The sequence below is a fragment of the Hyla sarda genome, chromosome 12, assembly GCF_029499605.1.
Source record: "Hyla sarda isolate aHylSar1 chromosome 12, aHylSar1.hap1, whole genome shotgun sequence".
Classification (NCBI taxonomy): Eukaryota; Metazoa; Chordata; class Amphibia; order Anura; family Hylidae; genus Hyla; species Hyla sarda.
The window spans coordinates 49,541,757-49,556,741 of NC_079200.1; the positions used below are offsets into that span (position 1 = coordinate 49,541,757).

Genomic DNA, 14,985 nt, shown 5'->3' on the forward strand with positions numbered 1-14,985 from the left:
CAAAACTTGAATTTCATTTAATCATTGTTTGTGAAATGAGAACGTAGTACATGAAAAGAAAAAAAAAATTAAACTATGTACAAACAAAAAGAAAAGACAAAAACAAAACAATCTAAACACGCACAGTTGGGAGACTAAAAGAGTTCTTGATGAAGATGGCCACTACTTGAGATGCTCTAACTTTGTGTACTGTACGAAGCATGGGATACAACTGGGAATTTCAGAATATACAGCTCTACACAAAGAAGCGTAGGAATAAGGGACATCCTATTGTGGGTTTGAATATGCTGTTACTAGGCATATTGTCTCACGACTCCGGGGGGACAAAACATTCAGTTTCGGACTTTGTCAAAAAAAAAAATTGCAAGCAAAAAAACGAGAACAAAGATACGCAGCTTTAGCTAAACCAGCCAATTCCTATCAAGGAATTTAACTGTCCCATCGGCTCTTTTTGCGCTTAGGAGGATCCGGTATAGCAAAAGTTTCCCCTTTCCCATCATCTCGGGATCCTTCTCTGCGACTGTCTCCATCTCGTGAGCTCTCTCGACGGCTTTCTCCATCTCTGGAGCTCTCTTTCCGACTGTCTCCATAGCTGTCTCTCCGGCTGTCATCTTTGTCCCGTGAGCTCTCTCTTCTTCCCTCACTATCCCGGGAACTCTCCTTTCGCCCATCACTCTCTCTCCTCATTTCACCCCCATTACGACTTTCGCTATGTCTGCCACTGCTGGAATGCCGATGCCCATCTCCATGGCGATGTCCATCTCTGTCACTATGGCGATGTCCATCTCCATGCCGCTGACTATCCCCATGTCTCCCTCTACCTTCACTGTATTTATCACGGCTCCCACTGCTTTCTTTGCTACTGCTACTACTGCTGCTACTGCCACTAGACCCCTCCTTACTACTATACTGGCCGGTGGCAGGGAAGCTGGGATTACCCATGGATGGATAAGCCATTGGGATACTGCTGAGGGTTCCACTGCTGGTAAAGCCAGGCATTGCTCTGGAGGTAGGTAGAACCGGTTCAGATGATGCTGGAAGAGGCTGGGGTGAAGAATTGGGAATTGAATTTAAGCTGCCCGCACTTGTCCAAGCTCCAGAGTTAACGGTCGAAGTTCCTGTTTTCTGTGTGTTCAAGCTAGCAGCAACAAAATGATTTTTGTACTGTGACTAGAAATATAATAGAGAAAAAACTGTTACATCCCCAAATATATCAAACAGCTTACAGCTCATACACTGTTCCCCCACCACACCTGAAATGCCGCCTTCATGGCAGTGAGTCGATCTCCCATGGCTCCTCCTGTAGGTTTGAAGGCCTCATAGTTACTCATTACACCACCACCAATTCCACGTTCCTGAAATAAAGTCACACAGTTCACTAGTTAGATAAATATATATGGAGAGGTAACCTCACTTAATCCTGTATGCCTTTACATCCTTGTATGTACGTTAATCATATATACACAGGCAGTGGACAGAACAGAAAGAAGGTCATTCGAGCAACAGGGAGAGCTACTTTCTTTCAAAAACTTCTCCCTGTCTGTCTCCAGGTTGGGTGTGGTTCTGCAGCTTAGTTCCATTGAAGTGAAAGAAGCCAAGTTATAAAACCACACCCAACTTGGAGACAGACGTAGAGCTGTTTCTGAAAGAAATTAGTTGTGTTTTTCTATTCCTGGATAACCCCTTTAATGCTGGTAGTAATTACAACTGGAGTATAAGAAAGTCATCAACTAGATGTGAATACAATAAAGCAGACAGACAAGCTTTATATAGGTTGGATAACCTTTCTTGAATAGTGGTAGTCATTGCTGTGAATTGAAACTATCACTTTCCTGAAAAAAAGAGACCTACGACTATACCACATTTATACACACAATTTCATGCATAAGATGCCAGCACTTACAGAAGTTTCTGCTCCAAGTCCAGGACGTTCTCGATAGCCAAGTCCACCCCCACCAACATTCAGTTTCTTGCCTTTTCCAGCCTTAAATCGGGATTTACGGAACCAAGAATTCTTTACAGGAAAGAAGGGGCAAAAAAAATAAAATAAAATGATCCAACGTGGACTGCGAACATTTACATGCTAGCAGATAAAAGGTTCACAGTGCAAACATTACCTGCATAGCCAGATCCAGCAGCTCCTTGGAGACGTATTGATTGGCTCCCTCCAAATTCCTCACTAAATCTCCAGCAAAGTTGCTGTCTTTTGGTGTTAAAAGTGTATAGGCCACACCTTTTTCACCTGCTCTGCCCGTACGACCAATGCGGTGAGTGTGAGTGTCAATGTCTCGCGCTACATCGTAGTTGACGACAGTTTTGATTGATGGAATATCCAGACCTCTGGCTGTGTACAAACAGTAATACAGAATATTAACACGGTGTGAAGTATAGAATGAGATCAATGAAACATGAACTACCAATTACTTGATAAAGCACCTGCTATACTGCACAGAACAGTGTCTCCCAAACAGGGTGCCACCAGTTGTTACAAAACTACAACTCCCAACATGCCCGGACAGCCAAAGGCTGTCCGGGCATGTTGGGAGTTGTAGTTTTGCAACAGCTTGAGGCACCCTGGTTGGGAAACACTGACCTAGAAGGAGGAAAGGCCCAGCAATAGGACAGCCAAGCCAAAGTGCCAATATATTCATCCATTGGGGGTTCTTACCAGCAACATCTGTAGCAACCAGGATAGGGATATTCTTCTTCTTGAAGTCTGTGATGACCTTGTTCCTTTCACTTTGGTCCATGTCCCCATGAAGAAGTCCCAATTGATGATCCTCCAAGCGCAAGTTGTTGGCAAGCTCGTCAGCATTAGCTTTTTTGGTGACAAACAGGAGGACGCTCCCTGTGGATGTGAACTCCACAAGTCTGCGAGTCAGCCAGGTCCACTTATCTGGACCAGAGGGGAGAATTTCCACCACCTGAGTGATGTCTTCATTGGCCTGGAAGTAAGCAGAGGAAATAAAAATTAACAAAAAGAGTTGTATATACAGAAAACTATTGCATATGTTTCACATAAGGGAAGATCTCACCTCTCCAATATCACCCTGAACAACACGGATGGGATCGATCAGAATATCTCTGGCCAGCTTCTCAATCTTCTTCCGGAACGTGGCACTAAACAGCAAGGCTGAGTAATAAAAAAAATAATAGGTTTGTTATGAAAAAAAATAAAAAAAAATCCTTTGCTCTAAGACCAGCAACAACGAGCAAAGTAAAGTATGAAGGGCAGTTTAGGAAAATCACTAATACCCCCATCACACCTGACCAAAACCCTTAGTTTACTTACTCTGTCGGTCGGGTCTCACATGGTTAGCGATAGATCGAACTTGGTATTCTGAAAACAAGCAGCACATTTTACATGAGTTTAGTTAGGAGCCCTGGGACTAGAAATCACAGTATAAACAAATTATTCAGACATTCTGTGACCTTACCAAAACCCATGTCAAACATGCGATCAGCTTCATCGAATACAATGTAGGTGACCCTCTGTAGGTTGGTCGCCTTTTTCTTTACATGGTCAATAAGACGTCCCTGTGAAATAAAATTATTATAAAAGTCAATGTGTCCAAACTGCACAGTTGGCAACTGAGGAATAACCCAAAAAACAAACACATGGTTTTGCTACATGTTACACTGTGCATGCTAATCTTTATGTTGCAATCTTTAGGACTACTGACTTGTCATAGTGCTCATAGCAGGGATAACATGTTTTAATATAAGAGGACAGAATGTAACGTGACAGGTTTCTTACATTGAATGGACAGTGAGTGACACCTGAGTGCTCTGTACTACAAGTGAGTCTAAATCCTGCTTTTCATAGACATGATCCAAAACCAATTTTAGTACAGAAACATAAGGCTCACACTTTGATGGTTCATACGTCTGTAAGAATGAAACTTTAGCAAGAAGTATTGTCAAACTAAAAAGAAGCTTGAATAGCACTGCTTTTCTATCATCATGGTCATTGTACAGGGAATTGTTTTGCAACAACTGGAGGCACCATTGTTAGAAAACACTGGTCTATTTTCAGCATAGCATGGCAGCTCATTTGTGCTTCAATGGGCTAATGTGTGGGAGGAAGAAAAGTGACCTCACATTTACAAACGAGGAATTATGGGTCTTGTAGTTGAAGAGAAAGAACTCCAACAGGAAATAGCCTGTTCACAAAAAAGTGATTTTTGTCTTACCATAAAATCCTTTTCTCGGAGGATCCATTGGGGGACACAGACCTGTATATGCTGTTGTTGCTAGGAGACTTGACACTATGGAAACCAAAAAGTTGGCTCCTCCCAGCAGGATATACCCGCCTACAGAGCCTGAGGTAATCAGTTTAGTCACCAAGCAGCAGGAGATGACCGAGAGGTAGAGAACCAAGACCAGTCCGAGGCAACCAGAACAAAAAATAACTGAACACATCCTCGGACAGGTAACCAAAGAAAGGGCGGGAGCTGTGTCCCCCAATGGATCCTCCGAGAAAAGGATTTTACGGTAAGACAAAAATCACTTTTTCTCTATCGGCTCCATTGGGGGACACAGACCTTGGGACGTACCAAAGCTGTCCCTTGGGTGGGTAAGGAATCAGTCAGGTGAACGGCTGGACCACCGCCGCCTGCAACGCCTTACGGCCCAGAGTAGCATCAGCTGATGCAAAAGTATGAATCTGGTAGAACCTTGTGAAATAGAGCAAAGACGGTCACGTTGCCGCTGTACAGAACTGCGAGGCCGAAGCCATGAAGTGAAAGGCCCAGGATGCCCCGAAAAACGGGCGGAATGAGCCAAAACCCGGAAGGGGGAATCTTCCCCTTGCAGCAGTAAGCAGACCGGATACACCGAAAAATGGTGGCCGTAGAAGCAGGTCGTCCGGTAAGACGACCTTCCGGAAAAATAAAAAAAAGGAGTCACACTGCCGAAAAAAAGAAGTGACAGAGATAAGTCCAAACAGCCCTCCCCACGACCAGTTTGTGGAGCAAACTCCCTGGGATGAGAAGGGGCCTGTCAAAAAGACGGCAGGACAATGTCCTCATTGGGATGAAAAAGTCAAAACCATCTCAGGTAAAAAGGACGGACCTGGACAGAAAACAACTTGTCCTGGTATACAATCAGGAAGGCAGAACGGCAGGAGAAAACTGCCAGCTCTGACACCCACCTAACAGAGGTAAGAGTAATAAGGAACGCCACCTTCCAGAAAAGGAGGCGAAGAGGAATGTCCCTGAGAGGTTCAAAAGGAGCGCCTCGCAGGGTACCTAAGACCAAGTGTAAGTCCCAAGGGGGAGAAGGGGACCGAGAAGGAGGGACAGTGTGAAGCCAGTCTGGACATGAGAATTGAACGCTAGAGGACTTTGAAAAGGAATGAAAAGGGCCGAACTTTGACCCTAAAGGGAGCTGAGAATCAACCCTTGGGCCAACCCTGACTGGAAAGGGAAAATGGGTCAGGGAAGGAAAACCACGACCAGAGAAAAAAGGCTGAGATTCACACCAATGAAAATAAGACCGCCAGGTATGGTGGTATATCTTCGCAGAGGAAGGCTTGCGAGCCTTCAGCATGGTGCGAACCACTTGGGAAGAGAGACCGCGGTCTCAACCTCCACGCCGTCAAAAGCCGAGACGGTAAAAAGGGGTGGCACAGGGGACCTAAGATAGGAGGTCTGAGCGAGAGGGAAGGCACAGCGGTAAGTCGTTAGGAGCCTGACCGCGACGACATGCCACGCCCGCCAGAGCCAGTCTGGGCCACGAGAATGGCGGGAACGCCCTCTGCTGCGAGTTTCTCAGGACTCTGGAATGAAAGGAAGGGGAAGAAACAGATAAGGTAGGGCCAGGCCCGACTAAGAAACAGATAAAGTAGGGCAAAGCCCGACCAGCAGAGAGGAACGCTGCAGTTGTGGCAGGACGAGTAGAGGTCCACGCCTGGAGCGCCCTAGAGGTTGCAGGTCACTGCAAACACCTCTGGATGTAGGGACCACTCGCCTTGGACGGCTGAGGACCAGCTGAGACAGACCACCTACCAGTTGAGTATGTCCGGAATGAAGATCGCTGACATGGTCGGAAACTTGAGTTCCGCCCAGAAGGGAATTTCCCGAAGAAGCAAGCAAAGATAGAATTGCCGTAGTCCCAGCATGTTGATGGGGAGAAGGGCTTCTGGGGGGGGACCAAGGCCCCAGACCGGTCGGTCCTTGAAAACACCTCCCCAGTCCAACAGACTGGCAGGAAGGAGCGCCCCTGAAAGGCAGGGAGAAACGAAGCCACCATAGAAGGGACCGACAAGACTGTCGAGAGAGAACGATCTTGCAGTCGAGAGACAAAGGAGACCTGTCCTACCGGAAGAGCATCACCAGTAGAAGAGGTCGGTGATGAAACTGGGCGAATGGCACGGCCTCCACGGCCGCCAGCAACTGACCCAGGACAGTATGCAAAAGCAAATGGAAACTGGAGCAGGATGCCAAAGTCATCTGACTCCTGACAAGAGTGTCAGCCGAATGTCCGGCAGAGTCGAAAGCGGGCAGAGGCCGCGTCGAACTAGAGCCCCAGGGGAGAGGTTGAACTTGTCATGATTAACCATCCAACCAAAGAGAAAACAAGGGTTGGAGGTTGAGACTAAGACTCCTCAGAGTCTGAGCCCTGGTTGGAGCTCTGATCAGGAGGTCATCCAAGAAAGGAATCACTGAAACAACTCTTGTCTGTAACAGGGCTATCACAGGCGTCAGGTCATTGGTAAGGACCCGCGGAGTAGTGGTCAGACCGAAAGGGAGAGCCACAATAGAAAATGGCCATCCGGAACTGCAAAGCGGAAGTACTGCTGATGACCGGGAAATATTGGAATGTGGAGGCAGGCATCCTTGATGTCCACCAAGGGAAGAAAAACTCCCCTTGAACCATGGACTCCAGCACCGAACGGAGAGACTCCATTTGGAATGGGAAGCAGAAGATGCTAGTGGAGATGCTCGAGAACCAAGATTGAGCAGCAACGCTCGTCTTGGGGACCACAAAGAGGTTGGAATGAAAAACCTCGAAAACATTCCCCTGAAGGAACAGGGACAATTACTCCCTGGATGAAAGGGAACTGGAACGCACCCTGAAATGCCTCCTCTAGAGAGGAGGACCGGGGGTCCGGGAAGAAAAAAAAGCAGTCCCATGGAGGGGAGGCATATTCGACCCTGTATCCATTGGCTACAATATCCCTAAGCCAGGAAACCGGAAAGTGCGTGTCCAGGCATACCGGAAGAGTAAGACAACCAACCACACGAAAAAAGTCGGCGGGTGGGGGCGACCCCTCAGGCCGAGGTAGCCCTACGGGTGCCTGCTGGGGCCGCAAAACAGCCAGAACGGTTAGCCGACCACCGGGATGGACGGATCAGGAAGGAGGGAGCCCTCTCCCCGTGAAGGTGCCTGGCTGGACCTTTGTTGGTACCAAAGGTCCGCAGGACCGGAAGGAGGAGGACTTCCAATGGAAAGTGGTTCTGCGAGCCTTATCCAGAGGTATAAGGAACTTTTTCCGCCCGTCGCCTCACCTCTTGAAGGCTGTGTCCACATTCCAGGCTATAAGCCACATGGAGCGAAGGAGGGCTACCAGGTAGCCTGTGGCAGAGGCAGCACAGCGGCTGCACATGGAAGCAGAACCCAGAAAATCTCCGGCAAAGGAGCCTCGGAGAGCTAGTCTAGATAAATCCCCTGGAGGGATCCTGAATACTACCCTTGGGGAGTTGGGAGACCATAATGAAAGGGCATCTGACACCCAGGCAGAAGCAAAAGCAGGAAGAAAGGAAGAACCTGCTGTCTCAAAGGCAAATTTTGCCAAGGTCTCCACCTTCTTATCCGCTGGATCCTGGAAGGCAGCTGCAAAAGCCAACGGCAAGACAGTCGCCTTAGAGAGGCGTGAGACCGGTAGATCCAAAGTTGGAAAGGGATACCGCGCTTGAACCTTCTTCGTTTTTTGAAATTTTAGTCAGGGTGCCTTCAGGCGGATTCCAGCAGGGCGTCAAATTCAGCCAGAGAGCTGAAAGTCTTGGGTGCCGGTTGGGCACGAAGAAAGGAGACTTCTGGAGACACGTCTAAAGTTCCTGGGTCCTTTAGCTGGAATGTGTCTCTTATGGCCGAAACCAATGAGTACACCACATCAGGCCTATCCGTGCAGCCCTCTGAGTTGGAGGCTGAATCAGAAACCTCATCCACAAGTTCTCCAGGTGAATGAGAATGAGGTGAGGCAGCCCTGAAAGAGGCCGGGAACGATGAAAGGCAACTTCTGGAGCCACGTCCGAAGTTCCTGGGTCCTCTAGATGAAAGGTGTCTCTTATGGCCGAAACCAATTAGTTCACCGTGTCGGCAGAATCCAATCGGTCCTCTGAGACGGATGCCGATTCGGTAACCTCATCCACAAGCTCTCCAGGTGAATGGGAACGCGTTGAGGTGACCCTAGATGAGGAAGAGACTGACCCGGTACGCGGCTCTGGAGAGCCAGAGCGGTGACTGCGGGAGCGTCCTCTGGAAGAGTTACACTTGTGATAAGCTGAGGTAGCAGGGCAAGACCTATGATGGAAACGCCCGCACCTGTCCAAAGACCCCAGGGATGATTCAGAGGAAACACCCCTATTACGCTTGCGAGAAGCGTAGGGAGAAGGGGAGCGAGTCCCCCCGGGGGCTGATGGAGGGAGGACCTCTCCAAGGCAGTCACCACAGAACGGAAGACCTGCGCCAAGTTGGATATAGGCTGTGAGAGGGAAGAAACCAAGGCTGGAGGGGAAGGCCGAAACCACCGGGTCTGGTAGAACATCCCGGGTAGTAATAGCCGGGGGGTCTGGGGGAGCAGTGGTGCAGGCAGAACAAATAGGTTCAGCAGAACCAGACATTTTTGTGTTACAGCTATTACATGTGTAATAAGTAACCTAGCTATCTGTTTAGAGGAAGGAACAGTTCTGGGCACGGTCTGTGTCCCTCAGACTGCTGCTGTGAGCAGAGAGAGAAAAACGCTGGACCATGGCCAGAGGGGGCGTGTCAATTACAAGGACACTTGTGATTGGCTCTGCAAACCCCCTGCGCACGCACAGCGCTGATTGGAGGGGATTCGCGCCATCCTGAAAGGCTCCGGCGGCTCAGGGTGGGCAGAGCTAACGCGCACCGGGCCACCGAAGAAATAATAACCCAGGGCGAAGGCCGTCGGCAGAACACTGCCGAAAACGAAAGTAAAAACTTCTACGTGGCCGGGCTGAAGGAGCACCTGCCCGCCGAACAGACACATACATACTGTGCACCAAACACACACATGCCCGCAATATATAAATGCCACTGCTCAAACCCCAATAAAAACTTTCCCCCATAGAGTAAAAAGGGAAGGAAGAACTTCTCCTGATGAAGCCTTCAGACAGCTTTTAGTCAACTGCATCATGCCGGGATTGAAAAGCGAGACGAGCAGGGAGAAGTGGAGTACCCGGACCCGTGAGGCGCTGGCCGTTGGCGAGAGGGTGTTGACAGTACATCCACGATGTCTGTGCCCCCTCAATCGCAAATGGGGAAACAGTGAACGCTTTGTTCCTGAGTCCCCACCTGAAAACAGGAAAATAAAAGGAAATAAGAAACTAAACGTCCCTATCTGAAAAAATAAAAAGTTAGACCAAGTCTGGGGAGAACCCCAGACTAGTGTCCATCTCCTGCAGACACTAAGCTAAAACTGATTACCTCAGGCTCTGTAGGCAGGTATATGCTGCTGGGAGGAGCCAACTTTTTGGTTTCCATAGTGTCAAGTCTCCTAGCAACAACAGCATATACCCAAGGTCTGTGTCCCCAAATGGAGCCGATAGAGAAAGCCACAGCATTATGGTAATCTCACATCATAGCCATTTACCCCCAAGACAAGCACGGATCCTTCCTAAGCATGTCCATTACTTTCTTTCAGGTAAGTAGTAAAATCACCTAATGGTGGATAATCACTTTAAGCCAGAAGTTGGATAATTATTAGAGAGTGCTATTAGCGCTTGTATCTTGCAAACATTTGCAAAGTTAAGCTCTAATAATTTATCCAAATTGGTTTCCATTTTATATTTATTTATTTATTTTTTTAACAGAAACTATATGCATTTTGCCTGTTCTACACCCACAGAGCCCTGTGTTGTGATAGGACACTTGTTAGCTGTATTCTCACTTTTTTTAATTAAATTAACAGCACATGAATTTTCTTAAACAAAACATCAATTTCTATTAATTTAACCTCTTAATAAACACAACCCATTCTGGTCTTGAGGACACTTTTTTTTTTAGGACAATTTTTATTTTTGCGTTACCCCCCCACCCCACACAGTGCCAGAACAGCAGTAATAAAAATAAAAAAAGCAGGTCCAAGTAAATCGCGAACTGGCCCGACTGACGTAATCTGGCAGACCGGAACGCCCTCCGTCCCAGGAACACATGGACCCTGAAGGAGGAGACGGAAGGTAACAAACGGCCAAAAAAGGAACGGAGGTTCCAGAGTCTCCTAGAAGAATTACACCTGTCGGGTGAGCAAACCCAGCCACCGCGAAGCGCTCCGGGAGACATACGTCTATGTCTGGACAAGAAAAAGGTGCAGTACAGAAAGAGCGCCCCACAAATGGGATCGCGGAGAAGTCTGGAAAGAAGTGGAACCATGCCCGAGACGGCAACCATCTCTAAGGCCCTAACCACCAGAAGGGCCAACCTGACTGAATAATAAAGACAGCCACAGCAACCTAGGAGGTTGCCCAATACAAGGAGACTCCCCAGTACTCGCACAAGCATGCGAAGAGGGAATGGGCACGGAAAACCAGCCTTGAACCCCAGTGGTCTGAGTGAACCAGAGTATTCTGAAGCAACATCCCGTCAGGACGGAAACAGGGAGGGAAACAAAGGGAACCCAGTTGGGACTCAGGATCTGGGTACATGAAGGTTACTCCAGAAGACTGTTGTGTCAGTGTAGAGCAACTGGCACGGTCAAAGGGAAGGATGAACACACCCCTCAAGGGAGATTGCCCCAAGGAAACAGAGCAATGGCAGGGCCCAAACAACAGACGGTGGCTAGACTTGCTGACGCTGAGCCCTTCATGATTGCATAAATTCTACCAACAGAGGAGAGTGCCATGGCTGCATGAGCAGCAGGAGAGAACCAATAAACAGGGGGGGGAGCCAGACTGCAATAGTTAGCAGTAAGCACACAGGCATAGCCGGTACAAAGCTCTTCTAAATGCCCTCAGCAAAAACAAGGGCTCAGCCAGGTACCCCACCTATGTAGGGGGAAAGAGGAAGAGGACTCCATGCCGGCAGTAGAAGCGCTCAGCAAAACAGTCCCCCAGTGGAGGGGAAAACAAGGGGTGGTGAGAGGAAACTCAGGTACAGACCATGCTGAGCTTCCTGATCCCCGTACCTCCTGCAGAAGGAGATGGCCAAGTATGAAAGGTACTGTAGGAACAGGGCAATAAGCACTACACCAGCGGGTCAAAGTACTGGGAGAATGCAGCAACCCCGGGAACCCTGCGGCAACATAGCGAGGTATGGAGGAGCCATTTGTGTCCCCGGAGGGATCTGAAACCTGGACACTGGTGCTGGGTACAGAGAATACAAGTAGGAAGCACACGCAGTAACCCTTAGCGTGTGGAAGTAACCCTTTGGGGTGAAACACTGGTCCCTGTGAAAAAAAGAGGAGGGGACGGACAGTGCGTCAACAGAGCCAATCTGGTTGCTGACTAAGGCAGTAGAGCAGGCGACTAAGCCACCCTGCACCGGAATCCAGGAAGATACCTGTAGGCATAGGGGGCTGTGGAACAGACTGTCGCCCTATCAGGCCCCATGCCAGAACAGATGTGTTCAACTGCAGCAGACCTGCACAAGATCACAGAAAGGCCTGAGGTACACCTCATCGAAAAGGAGGGGAGGTGGGCTCTATATGTGCAGAGTGTCTGTGGCATGTGTAGGGACACATTACCGCACTATAGTAGTGGGGCACCAGGACAGCAGCCAAGAAGAAACCACAGACACCCAAAGTGCCGGCAGTATGGAAAACAGGCACAGCACCTAATGGTGTGTTATAACAATGCACGTAGCAGATCAACGTAGGGGAACAGAGTGCTGCTGTCGCTGCAAAGGTTCATGGAATATGCAGGAAACTCCCACACCCCGTCTACTCATGGTGGTACACACCAGGACTGCTGTCGCAGACGCTAGGAGCCATGGACGCCGGCATTTGTAAAAGCGAGGGGTATCCCATGACTGATGCGCCCACTGCAGGTGAGTGTGCGGGCGCTGAAACAAGGAAGCTGTGACAGAGCGGGGAGCGAGTCCCCGCCCAGCTGAACTCCAGAGTCCCACACAGAGCCCGGGAAGAAGGGAGGACGGAGCTACATACTGCCTTTATGGCTCCTGCTGGCAAAAAGTGCCGGCGGAGTACAGAACAGCCGGGGCAGAGAGGGAGGGGGGGGGGGGGGGGGAAGAAGAGTCTGCAGCCGCAGAAAGCCGCCGCTAAAGCCAGCAGATGACCTGAACAGAAGTGGACGCCATAACTCCCGAGCTTTAGACTGAGTCTACGGGTGGGAGAAGAATATAATAGATATATCCTGACTCACCGATATCGGGACCTTAGTCCCCGAAATTATCCCATTGCAGACCAATTCCACAGAGCAGCCGAGGTAAGAGAGACCCAGGGAGGTCATAGTGCTGCCAGAGGTTCAGTAAGTGAATCACCGCACAAAAGAGGGCACATACCTACCTAGCTCTTGGCTATACCCTCCTCCTGATGTCTTCAGCCAGCTAAAGGCCACGCTGCATCATGCCAGGCTGCCATAGCGAGGCGAGCAGGGGCACTGGGGGATGCGGACCCAAGGTACACCTCCAGGCACTGGCTGTTGGCGAGAAGAGGTTAACGGTCCATACTCTAAGCACTTTGTCACATGTGGGAGATCAGGTAGCTCCATGCTCCGGTCACCCAATCTAGAAAAATAACAAAAGGAAAAAGAACCTAACTATATGTACTTAACTAGAAAATAATAAAACAAGAGACCAGGTCTGGGGAGCTTGCATCCTACTGACACTAGATAAAACTGATTACCTCACTTCAAGTGGGCGGGTATATCCTGCCAGGGAGGAGCCATTTTTTTTCTCCTAGTGGCAAGAGCGTATACCCAATAGTATCGGTGTCCCTCAACGAAGAGCGACAGAGAAAGTCGTTTAAGGCATGTGGTAGTCAAGGTGAAAGCACATGAATGTCCCTGAGTATTCAGTGAATGATAATGTTAAGAAGCGTCCCCTCCCACCCCTACCCGCATAGCCATCCCCATCCTCCCCTCCCCCAAACAAACGTCACACATTGACCCGAACAAAAGGGGCCATGTGCAAAGTAGAAGCCCCTCCTTCGACTCAGTGGATTTTACAGGGAATAACAGTGTATGAAAAGAATCTGCTAGTCAGACCCATCGTCAGGCAAGCAAAGTGCTCCAAGGGAACCTTGCAGAGCCTCCATACTGTACCACGTGGTGCACCGGAATGGGCGAACAATTTTAGCAATCCCCTGAGAGTCGAAGTGAGTTACAATGAAAGATTTCCCCTTCTGAAAAAAAATGCTTAGTGCCCGAGTCACAATGGCGTTCTGGATCAAATCTGTCTACCTCCAAAAAGACCTTTAGTTGAGAAACCAGCATCGTAAAATCTGGAGTGACTGAGTCCAGCCATTTAGCAAAAAGGCAGCGTAACACCACTAAAAGAACAACATGAATAAAATGTGGAGTCCGTCACCCCTCCCCCCTCGTCCCCTCAGGTGGGCATAGTTTGTAGAACAAAAAGGATTGAGGAGTGAACTGGAGCTTCACCCGCCAATAATCCCAAATGTACTTTTGAATCATCTTCCAATAATCCGCTGTGACCAACCACTCCCAAACTCCATGATAAAGAGTTGTGAGTGGGGTCTTGCATTTGGGGCAATTAGTAATCAAAGATCAGCACCTTCTTATTGCGAAAAGTGAGTGGTGAGGTGCGGTGAGGTACGGCGGCAGTAAGCCCTCAGGATCTCCACCTTGTTGTTGTAATAAAGCAATTTCAGGATAACCTGCCGCGGGCGAGATGAGTCAACATGATGGGACTGGGAGGTAGAAGTAGGGGCTTGACCCAGAAGGTGCCCTCTCTCCACTCTGCATTTATGTTGAAGTCCCAAGGCTGCGGGCAGGTCGCTCTCACAGAAATCTTGTAAATCTGAAGGAAGAAGAGATTCACTGACCCCCACTAGCGGTTTTCCAAGTCTTCCAGCCTCTCAGTGATGTAGCAGAGGTCAGTTTCTGTTTGGCGCAGCCGGGTAGCCAAGCCACTATTTTCATCTTCTAGTGCAATGATCCTTTGTTCCGCCTCACCTAATTTCTCTCAGCTTGGGCTCCCAGATCAGTCTGGAGTTGTGTCAACATCGAACGCATGGTGTTTTCAAGCGTTTGTTGTATAATAGGGGTGATCAGCTGGACCAATGTTGCCGCCAACGTCTGCAGAGCTGTAGGGGTAGACACAGACATCCATAGCGCTTGTCAAGGGTGGGATCAATTGAGGGCTGAGGGCCCCGCATCTTGAGTGAACAAGGACTGGCTGGGAGAAACCTCCATCGCTCATGATTGAGCCTGTTCGGCCTGCGCCAGTGATTGCCCTGAAGATTGAGCGGGAATGGGAGTGGAAGCCGGTGCCACTGCAGAGGGTACCAAGCACTGGGACCCCTTGTTAAGTCACTGGAAAATGTCTCTCAAGCTGGGCTGAGTAGATCAGGGACTGTGAGGCTGTATGAGGCTGGTAGAGTGTGCTGGCTAATGTGCCCTTATATATTTTTTTTACATTAAATTATGCCATGTGCCATAATCTGTAGTTTTATCAGTACCATTTTTGTTTTCATAGGACTTTTAGATCACTTTATATATTATATACATATATATTTACATACATACATACACACACACACAACGTCACCAAAAATTAGCATTTTTGGCATTTAGATTTTTTTCAAAATAATTGTTATCTAAC

General features: G+C 48.8%; 1 protein-coding gene across 1 annotated transcript in view; it reads right to left on the bottom strand.

Moving 5' to 3' along the window:
* DDX42 (DEAD-box helicase 42) overlaps positions 1-14,985 on the bottom strand; it is a 33,897-nt gene continuing 18,912 nt past the window's right edge. The window contains exons 11-18 of the mRNA XM_056548033.1: positions 3,438-3,537; positions 3,293-3,340; positions 3,036-3,133; positions 2,669-2,945; positions 2,118-2,344; positions 1,904-2,014; positions 1,254-1,355; positions 1-1,170 (exon numbers count right to left, since the gene is read on the bottom strand). Of these exons, the coding sequence (XP_056404008.1) occupies positions 430-1,170; positions 1,254-1,355; positions 1,904-2,014; positions 2,118-2,344; positions 2,669-2,945; positions 3,036-3,133; positions 3,293-3,340; positions 3,438-3,537 (1,704 nt within the window). The 3' untranslated portion in view covers positions 1-429. The remainder of the gene's footprint in view (positions 1,171-1,253; positions 1,356-1,903; positions 2,015-2,117; positions 2,345-2,668; positions 2,946-3,035; positions 3,134-3,292; positions 3,341-3,437; positions 3,538-14,985) is intronic.